Below are 20844 nucleotides of genomic sequence, written 5' to 3'. Positions count from 1 at the left end.
TATACGGGAAATAAATCTAATACATCACCTATTCAACATTTTTTAAAAATATATTTTTATTGATTTCAGAATGGAAGGGAGAGGGGGAGAGATAGAAACATCAAAGATGAGAGAGAACCACAGATCGGCTGCCTCCTGCATGCCCCCCACTGGGGATCGAGCCCACAACCAGGGCATGTGCCCTTGACCAGAATCTAACCCGGAACTCTTCAGTCTATAGGCCAACACTCTATCCACTGAGCCAAACTGGCTAGGGCTAGTCAACATCTTTTTAATGCTAACTCTATTCCAGGCCTGGCAAGTGGGGAACACAGATCAGCAAGACCCAGGCACTACTCACAAGAAGTTCAACCAAGTGAATACAGTTCAGATCACAGCATCACAACACACCTTGATAAACCCTGTGCAGGATTAGAGAGAGAGGAGTGAGAAACCAGGTGAAATCAAAAAAGGTGTCCAAGCATGGGTTATGATTGGCAGGTGTGAAGAACTTATAGAAATTTACCAGGAAGCAGAGGGAGGGAACAACAAGAGAAATGAACTAAGTAAAAAAAAAAAAAGAACAAAATGGATTCTGTTCTGTAATTACAACTATGGAAAGGTCACATGCAACCTGTGCATTGTTTTATTTATTTACTAAGAGCACTATAACTTTTAATTCATTGTTTGCATTAACAAAAAAACTTCAAATTAACCTAAATCCATCAATAGAGGGATGGCTAAGTCAATTGTAGCACATCCAGACCGTGCAGCCATTAAGGAATGTATAGGTTTATATGTGCTGATATGACTCAATCTCCAGAAATATTAAGTAAAAAAAAACAAAGTGAAGGGCAGTGTGACTAGAATTGCATGCACTGTATGTGTATATATATATATATATATATATATATATATATATATACACACACACCCCTGAGCCTTTAGAGATTACATACACACACACACACACACACTGAGTGGCCAGATTGTTATGACCACCCCATCAGTACTTCATTGGACCACCTTTTGCCTTCAATGCTGTGGCGATTCTTCTTGGCATTGACTCCACGACATGTTGAAAGGTGATGCGAGGAATCTGACACCATGCCTAATGAATAGCACTGTCCAGTTCTGGGAGATTTGATGGTTGTGGGACCAGCTGCCTGATGGCTCTTTTAACTTCGTCCCACAAATGCTCAATTGGTTTGAGATCTGGTGATTGTGGGGGCCACCTAAGCAAGGTAAAGTCTCCCTCATGTTCTTGAAACCACTCCTGCACAATATGAGCACCATGGCATGGCACATTGTCTTGTTGGAAGAAGCCATCTCCATTGGGATACGCCATCAACCTGATAGGATGAACTTGATCAGCAACGATACTTAGGTATGTTGTGCTATTCAGACGTTGTTCCACACGAATTAAAGGGCCCTAATCAATATATATATACTGTATATAGCCATGCTCCACATAATGACATTTCGGTCAACTATGGACCACATGTGATGGTGTTCCCATAAAATTATAATAGAGCCCTGGCCAGTGTGGCTCAGTTGGTTGGGCTTTGTCCTATGTACAAAAAGGTCATTGGTTCTATTTAGGTCAGGGCACATGCCTGGGTTGCAGGCTCAATCCCTGGTACAGGGTGTTCCCACCTGATTGATGTTTCACTCTCATATTGATGTTTCTCTTTTTCTCCCTCTCCCTGTATCTCTAAAAATTTTTTAAAATATCTTTAAAAAACCTCTCACATCGATGTTTTCCTCTAAAAAAATCATTTAAAAATATTTTTTTAAAATATATTTTATTGATTTTCTACAGAGAGGAAGGGAGAGAGATAGAGAGTTAGAAACATCGACGAGAGAGAAACATCGATCAGCTGCCTCCTGCACACCCCCCACTGGGGATGTGCCCGCAACCAAGGCACATGCCCCTGACCGGAATCGAACCCGGGACCCCTCAGTCCGCAGGCTAACGCTCCATCCACTGAGCCAAACCGATTTCGGCCATTTAAAAATATTTTTAAAAAAGATTGTAATGGAGTTGAAATATTACTATCGCCTAGTGAGGTTGAAGCTGTTACACTGTCATAGCACAATGCTTAACGCACATGTTTGTGGTGATGCTGGTGTAGACAAACCTACTGCACTGCCTTTCATAGAAAAGTATAGTGTATACAATTATGTACAGTACATAATACTTAAAAATAGTAATAAACGGCTATGGGACTGGTTTATGTATTCACTATACTTTATTTTTATCATTACTTTAGGCAGTGATGGGCAACCTTTTGAGCTTGGTGTGTCAAACTTCTCCAAAAAACTGAGCACAACTCGGGTAGTGTGTCACTTTGAGGAAAAAAACTAACTCCAAGACTCTAGTCGCAAATGTTTCATCCTCAGGAGCAGCAGATGTTTCATCCTCGGCATGCGGCCGCGTATCATCAGAAATGGTTACGCGTGTCATAGGTTCGCCATCACTGCTTTAGAGTGTACTCTTTCTACTTATTAAAAAACGTTTGCCATAAAACAGTATGCCATGTTATACTAGCAGCAGGATCATACATCTCATACTTACTGCATCAATGAATTGCATAATTTTCTTTTGTGCTTGATTTAATCTCATGTTGTTTTGTACAGTAACATGCTATACAGGATTGTAGCCTAGGTGTGTAGAAGGCTATACCATTTGGGTTTGTGTAAGTGCACTCTATAATATTCACACAACAATGAAATTGTCTAACGGTGCATTTCCCAGAACTATCCCCATCATTATGGGGTGCATGACTATATGTGTGTGCGATTTATGTACATTTGTTTTATTTATATACTCCTGGATTTCTGAAAGTGATAGGGAGAAGGGCACATATAGGAATAGGACCACAGTTGTTTAATGATTATTCATTTTACTAACTATAGGTAAGAGGTTTTAAAAAAAATTTTAAGTGTGTTTTTATTGATTTGAGAGAGAAAGGAAGGGAGAGGGAGAAGGAGATAGAAACAGCCATGCAATACTGATTGGCTGCCTCCAGCATGCCCCCTGCTGGGGATTGAGCCCATAACCCAGGCGTATGCCCCGACTGAGAATTGGACTTCTTGGTGAATGGGTCATGCTCAACCACAGAGCCACACCGGCTGGGCGGGCTATAACAGGTTTTCTTACAGATCCTGGGAAACTGGAGAATCTGTTATAAGAAGAAAAACAAGGCTGTAAAAAGATACAATGCCTTGGAGCCTGGATAGGTCCATTACTCAAAAAATTCATTTTGAGAGCAAATCAAGGACAGGAAACACTTGAATTGGTTGCTGTGCCTGGACCCTGACCCCCTCTGGGAATTCGCCTCAGGAATGCTGACCATTCTCCAGTCCCAGGAACAGGCTGAGCTGGTTTTTAACATCATACTAAGTTAACTACCTTGTTATTGGACTTCAAGATCCTGGAAGGAGACATAGGGACCATGGATCCTGCAGCCCTTCTCCTGTCCCCCTTCCCCCTTGCATGTAGCCCTTCTTCCTTATCCATATATAATCAGCCAATGAGTAGGAGATGTTAGAGCAAAATTTTCAGGATGACCTGCTGCTCTCTCCATACAGCTGGCATTATTGGATTAAATGCTCATGTAATTCAGCCTGGTGCACAAATTTGTGCACAGGTGGGGTCCCTTGGCCTGGCCAGTGATCAGGGCTGATCGAGGCCATTGGGGCCAGCCAACTGGGGGCAGGGATCGTGGGAGGTTGGCTGTGGGAGCACACTGACCACCAGGGGGCAGCTCCTGTGTTGAGCGTCTGCCCTCTGGTGGTCAGTGCACATCATAGCTACCGGCCGGTCATCTGGTCATCCGGTTGTAACGGTTGCTTAGGCTTTTATATAAGTAGATACATATATATATATATCTAGTTTAAATATATAAATCAAGCATAAAAGACTAAGTTTCATAAAAATTTTTAAATAATAAAAAATTTCAAAACTAAAATTTGATAGAACTAAATTTTTAAAAGACTGTGTGATTCTATATACATGACATTTTAGAAAAGGCTAACTATTTTGGCAGAAAACCAAGTGGATGCCAAGGGCTTGGAGTGGGTGGGGGAATAGGATTGACTAGAAAGGGGCATAAAGGAGCTTTTTGGCATGCTGGAAGTGGTGGCTACATACTGTATCAATTTGCCCAAAGTTAATTGAACTACTAGTATATACCTTAAAAGGGTAAATTTTAGTATATGTAAGTTATACCTCAAGAACTTTTTCTAATTCAAATATTTAAATAACCAATTTTTAAATAGATGTGAGCAAATATAGACAGGACTAGCAAGAACTTTGGCAATAATGCAAGTGGTGTGGTTTTATCTTGTTTGGGGCTTGGACATTACTGTGCTTTGTCACAGGTTCCATGGTATTTTTTTATTTATTACTAGAGGCCCAGTGCATGAATTTGTGCATGGGTGGGGGTCCAGTGGCCAGCCCCGATCAGGGTGATCTGGTCAGGCCAGCCTGGGGGAGGGGCCGCAAGTGGTTGGCGGGCCAGCCCTGCCCTCGATGGGGGGAGGGGGGAGGTGATCAGGGATGGGGCTGGCCTGGGGCAGGGGTTCTGGGTGGTTGGCGGGCCAGCCCAGCCCTCTGGTTGAACTCAAGTGGAACTCCCAGTCGAGGGGACAATTTGCATATTACCCTTTTATTTTATAGGATTGATTTCAGAGAGGAAGGGAGAGGGAGAGAGATAGAAACATCAATGACGAGAGAGAATCATTGATTGGCTGTCTCCTGCACTCCCCCTATTGGGAATTGAGCCCGAAATCTGGGCATGTGCACTTGACTGGAATCAAACCTGGGACCCTTCAGTCCACAGGCCAATGCTCTATCCACTGAGCCAAACCGGCTAGGGCAAGTCCCATGGTATTTTAAATTTTTATTTACTGATTTTAGAGAAAGAAAGGAAAGGAGAGAGAAACATTAATTTGTTGTTCCACTTATTTATGCATTCATAGATTAATTCTTGTACGTGCCCTGACTGGGGATCGAACCTCCAACCATGATGTATGGGGATGATGCTCTAACCCTGTGGTTGGCAAACTGCGGCTCGCGAGCCACATGAGGCTCTTTGGCTCCTTGAGTGTGGCTCTTCCACAAAATACCACGGCCTGGGTGAGTCTATTTTGAAGAAGTAGCATTAGAAGAAATTTAAGTTTAAAAAAGTTGGCTCTCAAAAGAAATTTCAATTGTTGTACTGTTGATATTTGGCTCTGTTGACTAATGAGTTTGCCGACCACTGCTCTAACCAACTGAGCTACCCAGTCAGGGTAGGCCCCACGGTATTTTAGAATCCTTCCTTTGGAAGGTCTCCTGTGCCAGCTTGAGCAAGATGGAAAGACTAAGGCTGAGTGGCTGGGACGCTGCCTGCTCTAACTGCAGCAGACCTCTCCTCCACTGGCCCCCGAGGGGACCATTCCTCTACTTGGACTGGCTGCTGACCCTGCTGAGACTTGAGCTCCCACACTCTGAAATTTTCCCTCCACGTGCTCCACACTCATCAAGGCCTGTCTCCTCCTATTCACTGCCCACTGCTGGTGTGACTCCGTTCATCTCCATGCTCTTTGAAGAAAAGGAAGAACCTAAGTTTTCCTGGGCTGGGAGGGCTCAGTGTCAAGAGTCAGTCACTCAGTGCTCCTTTGTGAAGCTCTGAATCTCAGAAGGAGGGGGAGTGGAGACAAAAGTCCAAGTCTCTTCCACCCCCAGCCCAACTCAGTGTGTGACTGACTTTACAGGAGGAACAGGTAGGCCACAGACTCAGCAAAGAGTGACCAGAAACAGCTTCTGTGCTGATATAAACAACATGCCTCCATGTGAGAAGGCCGACCCCATGAAGCCGGGGTGGCACGGAGCCGAGCCTCCGGCCATAACTGCAAGAGCAGGAAAGCCCAGAGTAGAAAGGGTTTTGCTAGCTCTGGCAGCTCCTCCCACACATGCTGCAGGGTATGGGTCAGCTGCCAGCATTAACTCTCCAACCCAGGCCTTTGTCTTTGTTCTTAATAAACCCAAATAGACTTTAAGTAAGGGTCAGATATTTTTTCTATTGATTTTTAATCTGAGAGTTACAGACTATAAAGCGTGGTCACTGCAAACATTTCTTGCTTGTTTTGTTTTGAGTTGTCCTATATTGAAAAATGCCAGCTCACACTGATGAGAAATCAATATTCTTTGTGGCTACCTAACAGCTCATTTTGAAATCCTGAGGCTGAAAGTTCTGAACTGTCTGGCAAGCTAGGGAAGGCATTGATTGAGAGCTGTGTTACAGCTTGGTTAGTGCTTTACCACCTAAACAATTAAAAGATTGTAATTGCCCTAACCGGTTTGGCTCAGTGGATAGAGTGTCGGCCTGCGGACTCAAGGGTCCCAGGTTCGATTCTGGTCAAGGGCATGTACCTTGGTTGCGGGCACATCCCCAGTAGGAGGTGTGCAGGAGGCAGCTGGTGGATGTTTCTCTGTCATTGATGTTTCTAACTCTCTATACCTCTCCCTTCCTCTCTGTAAAAAAAAAAAAAAAAAAAAAAAAAAGATTGTAATAAAATGCAACAGTGAGAAGTTAGAAGAGTGCCTTAATCCCACCCTGCCCATCAAAGCCCAAGATAGGCAAATTTCTTTTGTAAATGGTTACTTAGTGTATGGATTATATGGTTTGCTCAAGTCTCTGATTAAGCAGACATTTTTGGCAGAAAAAGTGCTGTTTCCTGTAACCCCACATTTTGGAGACTGGTTTGACAATAGATTCCTCTTTTCCTTTAGACCTGTCGAACCTTCCAGATAGAACTCCACCCTCATCTCCAAAGAACACAGGCAAAGATGTATCAGCATAAATCATTTATTGCCAACTGTCTAATATCATATACTAATGGGCCTGACCGTTCACTCAGGACTATTAGGGATGGGGGCCAGGAGGTAGGGAGTGTGATGAAAGTATAGCATGTGAAGACCGGTAGCTGAGGGGCATACTTCATGCCTAGCGTGCTGGCGAACAGTCTTGGTCAGGTAAGCTACCTCGGACAGGGAGGAACTAGGCCGGGACAAAAGCCCTCAGCTCTCCTTTGGCCATCCCATCCCAGGTTTCCAGCCCTTCCTCCTGCTTCCACATTCATGGTCCTGTGTGGGTGAGGGAGATGTAGGGAGATAAGAAGCTCTCTAACTGCCAGGCTTGTGGACGCTACCAGCTGAGCATGGGATTCCCAGGCTAGTCCTTGGCTGGAGAAGGCCTTCAAGGACTTGGGCCTTCATTGCAGTATCTTCAGACAGGTCGGGATGAGGGATGGGGCCTTGCCCTTCGGGGGCTGCCCTTCCTCTGTGGCATCCAGAAGCTGCTGCATGTAACAGGAGGTGCCGAGCAGCATGTGGCCTGTGGCCTGCATGCTGAAGAGGGCCCAGCGAAGAGCTTCCCTGGATGGAATGAGAAGGCAGTGGAGTTAAAATACAGAGAAAACTCCCGGCTGCATCTCCTAAATGCTCCTCCCCATGCTCCCTTAATAATTTCATAACTTGCAGAGTGATATGCAGATAGGAACAGATGCTGCCTTCCCCCAGCAAATGGGAAAGGGTCTACAGGCATTACCTGCAATTGTACCTTAATTGAGATGTCCAAAATTCAAGCTCATTTAACAAGGCCATTTATTTATTTGTTTGTTTAATTTTATTTATTTATTCATTTATTTTTTAAATATATTTTATTGATTTTTTTACAGAGAGGAAGGGAGAGGGATAGAGAGTTAGAAACATCAATTTAGCTGCCTTCTGCACACTCCCCACTGGGGATGTGCTCGCAACCAAGGTACATGCCCTTGACTGGAATCGAACCTGGGACCCTTCAGTCCGCTGGCCAATGCTCTATCCACTGAGCCAAACCAGTCAGGGCTAATTTATTTTTTTAATCCTCGCCGGAGGATATTTTTTCCATTGATTTTTAGAGAGAGTGGAAGGGGAGGAAGAGAGGAAGAGAGAAAGAAAGAAATGTTGATGAGAGAGACACATTGATTGGTTGCCTCCCGCATGTACTCTGATTGAACCACAACCGAAGTACATGCCCTTGTCCAGGAATCTAACCCAAGACCCTTGGGTCCAACAAGACCTATTGTTTTTGTAATACTACTTGGACTAACCAATATAACATGCTCTAACATCTCATGTTATGTAGATGATGTTATATTGATCTACAAAACATGAAGATCATAACTCTGCCCTTCACAACATCTGTTGTAGACCCTGGGATCATAGTGATCCCACACAGGGTTAGGAGGTTGAAATAGCATAAATCACTTAACATGGGGTCTGATGTGTAGAAGAATAGGGGAAATGTGGTGGGGTCAAGAGTAACTGGTTGAATGCTTGACTGCTTTAACTAAGTCCTTAGCCAAATCTGTTTAAAAGATAGGTGAGAGTCACTAGTGGTGTCAATCCCAGGTGGGCGGGGGGGGGGGGGGGGGGATCAGGGAGGGGAAAATAAGTACTTCCTGGCTGATATTAAAACTTGTCTTCTATTAACCTTCATTCAGTAAATTCTGGTGGAGGCCCTGGCCAGTCCCGATATGCTAAGATTGCGGGTTCTATCCTCGGTTAGGGCACATACAAGAAGCAACTAATGAATACATAAATAAGTGGAACAACCAATCAATGTTTTTTCTCTCTCCCTTCCTCTGTCTCTAAAAATAAATAAATAAATAAATTCTAGTGGAGGTAGGGATGGGGGGCAGAAAGACAGAACCATAAACATCTACACATAAAAAGAGTTTGAAATTCTCTGAAATCAATAAAAATATATTTAAATATATATATATATATATTTTTTTTTTATTTTATTGATTTTTACAGAGAGGAAGGGAGAGGAATAGAGAGTTAGAAACATTGATGAGAGAGAAACATCAATCAGCTGCCTCCTGCACGCTGCCTACTGGGGATCAAGCCCATGACCAAAGTACATGCCCTTGACCGGAATCAAATCCGGGACCCTTCAGTCCTTGGGCCAATGCTCTATCCAATGAGCCAAACTGGATAGGGCTATTTCAGTATTCTTGATGGACATACATATAGGTGGGGTTTTGAATTCCCCTTGGAACTGATTGTAACTTCTTTTCTCTCATTAATTAGTGAATTCAATAAAATCTTTGACACATGTTCATTTTTAACAGTTGATTAGAAAACTACTTAGGAAAAGTTACTATTTTAAGTGAAAAAAATAACTGTTATAATAGAAGATAATTAGAAAAACTAAATATATCCCAGTTCTACCTGGAGGAGTATGTGTACCCCTTTGGCATACATTAGTGAAATGTAAAGCACTAGTTCAGCCATAAGATCTAGCTCATGCTGTCATGCTTTGTCAGCATCAATACCAGTTCCAGGCCCTAAAAGGCTGAGGTCCATGTGAGCAGATAGGGGCTCTCCTATTGCTGCATACCCACCCTGCCCCCAGCGAACCCCAATTCACTCACTTCATGATGCGCTTGGCCCCGTAGCAGTGAAGATTGTAGGAAAGGGAGTATGTGCCGTAGAGAGTTGCCTTTACATTCAGGCAGCCAATGAAGTCCTGTGGGTTCAGCTTGTACAGGTCAAAAGTTACACGGGCCACATCGATCTTCTTGGCAGGCTTACGGGAGAGGGAGAGTTGGTACCTAGAGCCCTGTGTTGAGACAAGTGTGTTGGTTGTCACCCCTCAAGGACTTCTGATTCCCAGTGTTCTCCCTCCACAGGTGGCACCTCACCTGGTCTGATGGGGGCTGCCATTTCTGCCCCTTCTGGAGGGCCATGAACACTGTGTCGTCTGCCAGGGTTTGGAAATACTCTTCGGTCTCTACCACTGTGCCATCTTCCTCCAGCACCAGGAAGAAGGGCTTGTCTGCCAGCACCAGGGTGTCCCGGACCTGGGGAATAAGGTTGGTGATGCTTCTGCCACCCCCATGCAGCCACAGAGCTGGAATGGGGAAGACCCACATCACATCACAGGGAAAGAACAAGTGGCCCAGGGTCTGTGGAATGGGACTGCAGCTCAGGCTCTTGCTGTGAGATCACCATCCAAAGACTGTATTATGGTATCTCCTGGTGCCTGGCATCATGGTTAATATTCTAGAAGAGTGCTTTCCAGTAAAAATATAATGGAAGCCACATATGTAAATTTCTATTGAGATATAACTCATATGCTATACAATTCGACCGTTTAGAGTGTAGAATTTAGTGTTTTTCACTACATTCACTAAGTTTTGCAACCACCACCACTATCCGATTTCGGAATCAAAAGAAACCCAGTACCCATTAGTAGTCATTCCCCATTTCCCAACCCATGACAACTTCTACTTTACAGGATTTGGCTGTTCTGGACCTTTATTTCAGATAAACAGAATCATACATTATGTGGCCTTTTTACACTGGCTTCTTAGTATGTTTCAAGGTTCGCCCATGTTGCAACACGATTCACTCTTCTTTATGGTTGAATCATATTCTAAAATATAGATATACTACATTTTTTATTGATTCGTCAATTGATAGACCTGTGATTGTTTCCCTTTTTGAGTATCACAAATAATGCTGTTATGATCATTCATGTACAAATTTTTGGGTGAAAATATATTTCCTGTTTTCCTGGGTATATGCCTAGGAGTGACACTGCTGAGTCATTTAGTCAACATCGTGTTTAACTTTTTAAGGAACTACCAAACTGTTTTCAAAAGCAGCTATATCATTTTATATTCCCACCAGCAATGTATGAGGATTCCAATTTCTACACAACCTCATCAACACTTGTTATTGTCTATCTTTTATTTTAGTCAGGCTATTGGGAATGAAGTGATTCTGGTTTACATTTCCCTAATGACTAAGATGTTGAATACATTTTCATGTGTTGTTACCCATTTGTATTATATTCTTTTTAAAAATATATATTTTTATTGATTTTTTACAGAGAGGAAGGGAGAGGGATAGAGAGTTAGAAACATCGATGAGAGAGAAACATCAATCCGATGCCCCCTGCACGCCCCCTACTGGGGATCGAGCCTGCAACCATGGTACATGCCCTCGACTGGAATCGAACAGGGACCTTTCAGTCCATGGCCCAATGCTCTATCCACTGAGCCAAACTGGTCAGGGCTGTATTATATTCTTTACAGAAACATCTACTCAAACTCTTAGTCCATTTTTAAATAGGCTGTCTTTTTATTATTGAGTTATGAGTTCTTTATATATTATTGATACTCAATGCTTATGAGATATGTGATTCACAAATATTTTATCCCGTTCTGTGGGTTGTTTTTTCATTTTTTCATAGTGTCTGTTGATGCAAACAAGTTTTTAATGCTGATTTTCCCCCTTTTGGTTGGTTGTGCTTTGGTGCCATATCTAAGAAACCAAGGTCATGAAGACTTACACCTATGTTTTCTTCTAAGGGTTGTATGGTTTTAGATCTACATTTAGCTCTTTAATCTAGTTTGACTTAATTTTGTACATAGTGTGAGGCAGGGATCCAATTTTATTTTTTTGCATGTGGTTATCACCACGTCCCACCACTGTTTGTTGAAGAGAGTATTCTTTCTCTATTGAATAGTCTTGGCACCCTGTAAAAAAATCAATTGACCATAGATACATGGGTTTATTTCTGGACTTTCGATTCTATTCCATTGGTTTGAATTTTCTAATAGCATACCCTGGCTGATGTTGCTAAGTGGATATAGCTTCGGCCCGGTGCACTGAAGGGCATGTACCTGGGTTGCAAGTTTGATCCCTGTCTAGGCACCTCAGGGAGGCAACCAATTGATGTGTCTCTCTCACATTGATGTGTGTGTCTCTCCCCCTCCCTCCCTTCTACTCTTTCTAAAAATCAGTGGAAAAAATATTCTCTGGGGAGGATAAATAAATAAATAAATAAATAAATAAATAAATAAAATTTCTAATAGCCACATTAAAATAAGAACAGGTGGAATTACTTGTAATATACTTAATTCAATCTAAAAATATATATAGCTACAATAAAAATTTTATAAGATTTTACATTTTTTCCATATTAAGTCTTCAAAATCTTATATGCACTTTATATGTAAACACATCTCAATTTCAACTAGATAAATTTCAAGAATTTAGTAACCACATATAATTAGTAGCTACTGCATTGAATAGTGCAACTCTAGCGATAAAGAGACATAGGTTTGAATTCTAGCTTCTCTACTTCATTGTTCTGAACTTAAGTCACCTCATTTCTCTAAACTAGTTTCATAATCTAAAAAGTTGAGGCAAGTACATTAGTTTTCATAATCTAAAAAGTTGAGGCAAGTACATAGAACAATTAAATGCAAAAGTGTGAGATGATAGCCTAGGTTTAAATCCCAGTGAATAAACTTGGCCTCTGCCCCTAGAAAATGGGAATAATTGTAGCTGCCTCAAGGTGATGATTATAAGAAATGCTATATATAAGTCATTTGACAGAGTCCATAGTCCATAGTGTGCATTTACTAAAATTTATACTATACTAATTAAAATGGAAAGAGACCATGACATGTTATAGGATGAAAAGTCAGCTCTATACTACATAACCCCATTTAAGTAATATATAAGGATAGACTATTTAGGACATTCACAGTCACACCATTAATTCTCTCTAAATAGTAGAATTTTCACTTTACTTTTCTTACTTGGATTCGTTAGAGAACATATTTTTCTGCTTAAAATCCTTTAATATAGGCCTGGGATGAGCAATACACCAACAGCAATGAACACACCTAGCTCTCAGATCTTGTTTTCTGAATACCATTCTTCACTAAAATGAAGCAGACCTTCTTAGAAAAATGGTGAACTCGAGGGCTATGGCAGGAAAGGTACAAGATGAGCCTGCAGTACCTTGTTGTGCCAGGAAGTCAGAAAGCGCAACACAGAAATAGGGCTGAAAGGAGTCCCACTGGCCAAGTCTGGGACAATTTGAGCATCAGTAAATAATCTGTTACCATCCTTATATCCCATTTAAATGGGGATACTTGAGTCCTTTTTGATATCTATACTAATAAAAGGGTAATATGCTAATTAGACCAGATGTTCTTCCTAACAAAGCCGGGCCCGGGCAAAGCTGCCCGCCTTTGGTCCCAGGTGCCAGCGCCTGCGGCTGCTGCCCAGGAGAGGGCAAAGCTGCCCACCTACTGTCCCAGTCGCCTGCGGCTATGACTGCGGCTCCGGCGAAGCTGGCCAGAGGGAGGGAAGCCCAGGTCCTGGGTGCCTGTGGCCAGCCAGAGGAGGGAATCCTGGGTCCCAGGTGCAGGGCTGAGGCAGAGGTGGTTAGGGGCGATCAGGCAAGCAGGCAGAGATGGTTAGGGGTGATCAAGCAGGCAGGCAGAGGGGTTAGGGGTGATCAGGCAGGCAGGCAGAGGGGTTAGGGATGATCAGGCAGGCAGGCAGGCAAGCAGTTAGGAACCAACGGTCCCAGATTGTGAGAGGCATGTCCAACTCCCTGTGGAATTGGGCCTAAACTGGCAGTCGGACATCCCCCGAGGGGTCCCAGATTGGAGAGGGTGCAGGCCGGGCTGAGGGGACCCTCCTCCCCCTCCCCCGCCCCGTGCATGAATTTCGTGCACTAGGCCTCTAGTAAGTAAATACATTGAAATTTAGATGCAGAATGAGATTTTACTTAGTGCAAAGTACTTCCCTAGAAAATAATTAACAGAAAGGAAACAACAATAACTTTATATAGAGAAGCCTGACTGTACCTTTAAAAATTTTTTTTACTTAATGATGAGAGAGAGAGAGAGTTGTTGTTCCACTTATTCTTGTATGTGCTCTGACCAGGGATTGAACTCCCAACCTTGGTATTTGGGACAACACTCCCACTAACTGATCTACCTCTCCAGGGCCCTGACCATACCTTTTTATTCAGATATTCAAAGTTAAATAGTAATGTGACAAATCAAAATTGTATGCAATTAAATAATTCTAAACTAAATAAGAGTAAACAAAACAACTGGCTTTTAATCTTCAAAATAGTCAAGGTCATGAATGTCAAGGAAATTAGGGAACTGTTTCAGACTGAAAGAGACTAAAGAGGTGCACAGTCCTGGCCAGTGTGGCTAGTGGTAGAGCATCGGCCAGTGCACCAAAGGGTGGCAGGTTTGATTCCTGGTCAAGGACAGGTACCTTGGTTGCAGGTCTTTCCCCGGTCCAGGTCTCTCTCACATCAATGTTTCTCTCTCTCTCTCTCTCTCTCTCTCTCTCTCTCTCTCTCTCTCCCTCTCCCTCTCCCTCTCCCCCCCCTCCTCCCACTCTCTCTAAAAATCAATGGAAAAATATGCTTGGGTGAGAATTAAGAGAGAGAGAGAGAGAGAGAGAGAGAGAGAGAGAGAGAGAGAGAGAGAGGCAGAGAGAGAGAGAGGCACAATTCCCTGGCCAGTAGCTCAGTTAGTTAGAGCATCATCCAATACACCAAAGTTGTGGGTTCAATCCCCGGTCAGAGCACATACAAGAATCAATTAATCAATGCATAAATAAATGGAACAACAAATCAATATCTCTGTCTTTGTCTCTTCCTCTTCATCTCTCTCTCTTTAAAATCAATAAATTAAAAATTAAATAAAGAGATTCACAATTAAATAGAACGCTTGATCCTGACCTGGGTCCTTTTGCTACAAAGCAATTATTGGAATAATTGCAAACACTTGAATGTAGTCTCAAGATCAAACGGTAGTTATATAATACTAGAGGTCCAGTGCATAAAATTCGTGCACGGGTGGGGGGGGGGGCGGCATCCCTTAGCCCGGTCTGCACCCTCTCCAATCTGGGACCCCTTGGGGGATGTCCAACTGCCTCTCGAAATCTGGGACCACTGGCTCCTAACTGCTTGCCTGCCTGCCTGCCTGATTGCCCCTAACCACCTCTGCCTGCCTGACCGCCCCTAACCCCTCTGCCTGCCTACCTGATCACCCCTAACTGTTCCCCTGCTAGCCTGATCATTCCTAACTGCCTCTGCCTTGGCCCCACACCCGGGACCCAGGATTCGCTCCTCTGGCCAGCTGCAGGTGCCTGGGACCAGAGGCGGATGGCTTCACTCAGACCCGGCTTTGTCAGGAAGGACATCTGGAAGGTCGTATGGAAGATGTCCGGTCTAATTAGCATATTACCCTTTTATTAGTATAGATTGTATTTTGCCTGATTTTGATGGTTGTATTGTGATTATATAGGAGAATATCCTTGTTTGGAGAAAACACAACATTGATGTATCCAAGAATGACAGGCATCAGGTCAGCAATTTGCTCTCAAGTGCTTCAGGAAGTCTCATATTGTTTTTGCAACTTTTGTTAGTTTGAGATTGTTTCAAAATCTCATTTCATTTTAAAAAATCCTCCAATGGCTTACTGTTAACTTTTAAAAAAAATTTTTTTTATTGATTTCAGAAAGGAAGGGAGAGGGAGAGATAGAAACATCAATGATGAGAGAGAATCATTGATCGGCTGCCTCCTGCACACCCCCTACTAGGGATTGAGCCCACAACCCTGGCATGTTCCCTTGACTGGAATCGAACCTAGGACCCCTCAGTCCACAGGCCAACACTCTATCCACTGAGCCAAACCAGTTGGAGCTTCCTGTTATCTTTTAACATGAAACCCAACTGTTCTTTGCCATAGCCAATAAAGGACTTCATACCCTGCTCTCTCCCAACCATATCTCCTTACCCTCTCTCCCCTCGTTTTCTCTGCTCCTTTCTTTCTGTTGCCAAATTTGGAAAGTCAGTCTAGATAGAATGATGTCTTCCTAATTCCAAGTATACTTCACTTCTGACCTATGGTCCATCTTAGAAAGCTGTTTCTCCCTGCATCCTCTGCAGTTAGGGCTCTGACTAGGAATTCTCAAACTCAGTGGCTATAAGAATCTCCTGAAGAATCTGCTTAAATAACAATTCCTGTGCCTCACTCATGACCTAATCAGTCTCAAGGGGGAGAAGTCTGGGAAGCCATGTGTTAACAAGGCCATTGTAATGCATAAGGTGGTCCCAGAACCTCAGTGTGAAAAATATTGCAGAGTCTAGACTCAAGTGTGAAAGAGCCCTTTTGATTCAAGGCACAAGAAATGTAGTCTGGCACAACTGGAAGCCTCACAAGGGAGGGGAAATTGGCTTCCAGGAAGAATGGACCTAATTCAGAGAAATGGGGGAGACAACCTAGAATAGAGGGTTAGGTAGGTCAGCTATGGTTTTTATATGGTAAGCAGACTAGTAATTGGAAGCCTCATTCAAACATTTGATCTGTGTCAGGCACCTGGACTTGCAGATGAGCAGGGTCCCACCCCCTGGAGCTGATAAGCCAGTGGGGCAGTGAAGCACATGACTGATATGGAGCCAGAATAGATGAGGCTGTAGGCCGGGCAACGGAGGAAGATACCCATAAGCAGTGGAGAGGAAGCCTGGACATGGGGAAGGGTGTCATTCTTGCCTGCTGTGACTACCATCCACAAGCGTTGTATATCCTTGGTTTTCTCCTCTGGAAGCTTACCTGATTAACAGTTTGAAGAAAGTCTTCTACAGCTATTAAAAAATCCTTACGTGGAAGGTCAGTATAGGAAACAGACGGAGGAGAACTGCCCTGGCTGAAGGGAGTTGATGGAGAAGGGAATGTCTAAAATATCGCCCATTTCCCCAACTTTCGGGCACTTCTACATGTTTAAGAACAACTGTAAAAGGCAACCTAAGGATCCTTCCAGGGAGCAGATATGCTCTGACAATACCACTGATGTCGATATAGGAAAGCAATAGACTACCCTCACCCTGTCAACAGCACTCCAGGCAGGCACTACCAACCCACTTGACCTGGCATAAGAGAGGAAATCTTTTCACCATGTGAGCCATGAACTTCATCCTTACTGAACTTCCAGCTCATGACCTGGAGGACAGAGGCAGCAGGCAGGGCCAACTCTGAGCCAAGGTCCCAGTGGTTGGGCTGTGCAGAGGTCAGGCCCGCCCCTCACCTTGTGGAGGAGGTCCTCCAGGCTGTGCGCCATGATGCCCTTCCGCACACTCCGGTCGTGGGTGCTCACTCTGCAGGGCCGGACTCTGAGGGGCGCCCGGCTGGGCTCCGACAGCAGCTGCTGGGTCACCACCGAGGTGCTCACTGCCACATACCTGGGGGTGGTTTGGGGCATTAGAATAAGCTGCCTGCTGCTTCCCAGCTCTCACCCCATAGCAATCCCTCTAGGCTGAGCTCACCATATTCCTCCTCCCCTACCACCTACCAAGCCTGCTCTAGATAGTCTTACTCAAAAGTCAGCCACCTCAGTGCATCTCAGACTTTAATGGGCGTGTAAGTCTGCGGGGATCTTGGTGAAATGCAGGTTCTGATTCAGTAGGTCTGGGTGGAGTCTGAGATTCTGTGTGTCTAATAAATTCCCAAGTGATATTGACTCTGCTGGTTCTCAGACCATGAGGAGGAACAGAGTGATAGAAGACCCACCTCACATACCCCCAATTCCACTTTCCTCTCTTGGCCTCACTCCTCTCACCTGTAAAGTGAGATGAAGTGGCGAAGCTGACGTCAGTGTAAGATGTTTTTGAACTCTGACATAACAATGTAGAACTGAAGGAGTGGAGGGAACCTGGGTTTTGGAGTCAGGCAGGCAAAGTTAGAATCCTGGCCCCACTACCCATTTGCTAGGTAATCGAAAGCATCCACTCTGTGCTCAGTTTCCTTGTCTATTAATTTGGTGTAATAATCTCCACTTCCCAAAGCCGTGGTGAGGTTTAAAAGAGATCAAGAATGAAAGCGCAAGCACAGTGTGGTGGTAATCTTGGGCCTCATTACAGACCCCCAGAATCAGAATCTACACTTTACGAAGATACACAAGTGACTTATGTGCCACTGAAATTTGAGACGTTCTGCCCTACCACTCACAGGAAGCTCCCCTTCCCTTTCACCCTCGGCTCTCCTCACCTGGAGAGGGACTTGGGGTTGAGAAGGCTGAGGGACTTCATGGCATATTCCATTCTCGTCAGCTGGACTGCATTGGACCTGGGAAGGAAGCAGAAACAGCTCATTACCGTGGACTGGGAGGGTTTCCGTTCTCTCATCATTTGACACAGAACCACTCCACCCCCATCCAGCAAGCTTCCACTCTGCTCTCCCCTCTCAATTCACAGACACCTCCCCCAGCCTTTTTTCTGTCCAACCCCATGCACACCAACTGTGACCAAGTTGGAGACCCCCTCAGTGCCCAGGCTCAGCCCCACTCAGCGGCTCCACCCTCCCTAGTACCACTCACTCCATGTTTCTCTGACTCTGGCTCCGATCACACTGATCAGGGATCCCGAGTTGGAGCTAAAGACGCCCGGCCTGGTTAATTCCTGCCCCTGGGGGCAGAGTCCACTTTATGCTGGCAGGAGGTGAGTCACACCACCTCACACTGCCGGGGACTGTTCCCTCAGCTGTAGTCCAGAGACATCACAGGCCAGGCCTCACAGGCCAGGCAGCCCAGGCTAAGCCTGCTCTCTCCCGTAGGCCCTTGAGCAATCCAAACCCTCCTGAGGCTTCACACTGACTAAAGGGACTTTGTGAGATGATGGAGACGTTCTACATCTATTCTCTCTGTTTCCATAGCTACTAGCCCAATGTGGCTATTGAGCACTTAAAATGTTGCTAGTATGCCTAAGGGGCTGGATTTATTAATGCTAATTTAAATTTAAATAGCCATGGTGTCTTATGGCTACTGGCAACCCTACTGAACAGTACAGCTCTAGCTGACAGCTTTAGGCTCACCTGCTACCACTTTGTCTCCTAAACCTCTGTGCTCCGGCTTTTGCATGTTCCAAGCATGCAAAAGGCAGTTCCCTCCACCTGCAATGCTTTCCTCTGTCCCAGAGCTAAATGTCTGTAGCTTTGAAGCCCCAGTTGCATTGCTTTCCACTCCTTGGAAAGCCTTCATACACAGCTTACAGAATTTCCCCTTCAACCTGCCCTTCCTACTTCTTAGCCAAGTATCTATTTCTGTCTTAGCCCCCTAGGCACGGGGTGCCTGGCCCTGAGATGTTCTCCCTAACCCTAGCCCCCAGCACAGCAAGGGCCTGGCGCCGAATAAGGGGCTCAAGGAGGGTCATGGAAGAAAGCTCCCTCCACAGTCAGGTAAAATTACTCTTTCCTCCTAACGACTTGGGGAAAGGGGCTCCTCAGACCTGCCTTGCCTGTGAAAGCTCACTACCCAAGCCTGCTTGTTTTGGCCTCACTCCTCACTCCCATTCCCTATCCATAGCAAAACTCTGCCAAGCCCCACCTCACCTGCTCTCCAAGAGCCAAGAAACAAAACACCACAAAACAAAAAAATTCTTACCTCCCCCTCACAGCCTCCTAACCTTATAGTACTGCCCTGCCCAGCTCCGCCCTCCCTTCATTTTATTTCCCGCTCCCGGGGGAAGCCCCTCCCCTGGCCCTCAGTGCCAGCTGGGGAAAAGAGCATGGGTGAGTGTACAGCTTTTACCCTTGGGATTTTCAGGCCAGTCTAACTTCCAGAAAATGCCCCAAAGGAGGGCAGGAGGCATGTTACGACAGCTTTGGGACAGGGTCTGGCCCAAGACATGGCAGCAGGCACAGAGGGCACAGAAAACAGGCCCATGTGGGTTGTGGCTTCCGCACTGCCCGTGTTAGCTGTCTGAGTGTAGACAAATTGCCTTATGCCCATGCGCTCCAGTTTCTCTCCCTGTACTACAGGGAATAATGATTCCTGTGTCAAAGGATTGAGGGAGGATTTGTGATAATAAAAGTAAAGGTCTTTGCAACAAAGACCAATAATATTGGTGTTATTAATGATGTAATTATGTAATAATAGCAGAGACTAAGACTAGCTGAAATGTGTAGTGGTTTAGAGGGTAAGATCTATGACCCAGCAATTCTACTTCTAGATAGATAGATAGATGGATGTACATATATATAGTATCCAAGAGACATAAAAACATATATCCATACAAAAACTTACACGTGAGTGTTCATAGCATTATTCACATTAGCCAAAAATTTGAAACAACCCAAGTGTTCATCAATTGATGAATGAGTAAAAAATGTGGTATATCCATAAATAGAATGTTATTTGTTAATAAAAAGGATAGAGGCTATTACATGGATGAACTTTAAAAAAATATATGCAGAGTGAAAGAAGCCATTCACAGCAAATCACATATATATTTTTATGATTCCACTTGTATGAAATATCCAGAACAGGCAAAACTATAAGCTCATCTTTCTTTCAGCACAGGGTTTTTCACACTAGTGCAGTGGTCGGCAAACCGTGGCTCGCGAGCCACATGCGGCTCTTTGGCCCCTTGAGTGTTCTAACGCCACTTCTTCAAAATAGACTCTCCCAGGCCGAAAACCGACTTCTGCGCATGGGCCACAAAGTTTCAATCGCACTGTACGTGCGTGCCCGCACGTGTTATTTTGTGGAAGAGCCACACTCAAGGGGCCAAAGAGCCGCATGTGGCTCGCGAGCCGCCGTTTGCCGACCACTGCACTAGTGCATCATAATCACCTGGAGGGTTTGTTAAAATTCAGATTGCTGGCTCCACCCCAGAGTTTCTGACTCAGTATGTCTGGGGTGGGGCCTAAGAAAGTGTATTTCTAACAGATTTCTAGGCAATGCTGAAGCTGTAGCTCCTTAGGTACAACACTTTGAAAATCAGCAGTCTAGCCTTAGCTGTGTGATGAAACTCCTCTAAGCTTCAGTTTGATCGGACAAATGGGAATTAAAAATACTAGTAACTCCTACCCCATTGGGTTGTCCTAAAGATTAAATGAGATAATCATGAGATGCACTTGCTGTAGAGCTTAACCCTTTGCACTCGCTTGCTTTTTTCTCGATTTCTTTATTCTAATGCTAACCTTGTCGAGTCACAC

At 44.4% G+C, this 20844-nt stretch overlaps 1 protein-coding gene across 3 annotated transcripts; it reads right to left on the bottom strand.

The window, feature by feature from the left end:
* Nucleotides 1-6827: 6827 nt before the first annotated feature.
* CIDEC (cell death inducing DFFA like effector c) lies at nt 6828-19337 on the bottom strand. 3 transcript variants are annotated; one of them, XM_079795009.1, is made up of 6 exons: nt 19289-19337; nt 17899-17976; nt 16940-17093; nt 9721-9879; nt 9451-9638; nt 6828-7405 (listed from the first exon to the last, which is right to left on the bottom strand). In XM_079795009.1, exons 2-6 carry the CDS (start codon nt 17949-17951, stop codon nt 7243-7245), a joined length of 717 nt encoding a protein of 238 aa, XP_079651135.1. In that variant the 5' UTR covers nt 17952-17976; nt 19289-19337; the 3' UTR covers nt 6828-7242. The 3 variants fall into 3 exon arrangements, with proteins under 3 accessions (XP_079651135.1, XP_079651134.1, XP_079651133.1); XM_079795008.1 differs by lacking the exon at nt 19289-19337 and adding an exon at nt 19237-19278; XM_079795007.1 differs by lacking the exon at nt 19289-19337 and adding an exon at nt 18227-18358.
* Between the last annotated feature and the right edge of the window lie 1507 nt (nt 19338-20844).

Source organism: Cnephaeus nilssonii (assembly GCF_951640355.1).
Source record: "Cnephaeus nilssonii genome assembly, chromosome: 17".
Lineage (NCBI taxonomy): Eukaryota > Metazoa > Chordata > Mammalia > Chiroptera > Vespertilionidae > Cnephaeus > Cnephaeus nilssonii.
The sequence above is the reverse complement of the archived record's forward strand: the minus strand, read 5'-3'. Positions and strand labels throughout refer to the sequence as shown.

Coding starts and splice junctions, on each gene's coding strand:
- CIDEC (XM_079795007.1), bottom strand. Junction 17,094..17,898: donor AACCCCAAGTCCCTCTCCAG/GTGAGGAGAGCC, acceptor AACCACCCCCAG/GTATGTGGCAGTGAGCACCT. Junction 9,880..16,939: donor TGGAGGACCTCCTCCACAAG/GTGAGGGGCGGG, acceptor CTTATTCCCCAG/GTCCGGGACACCCTGGTGCT.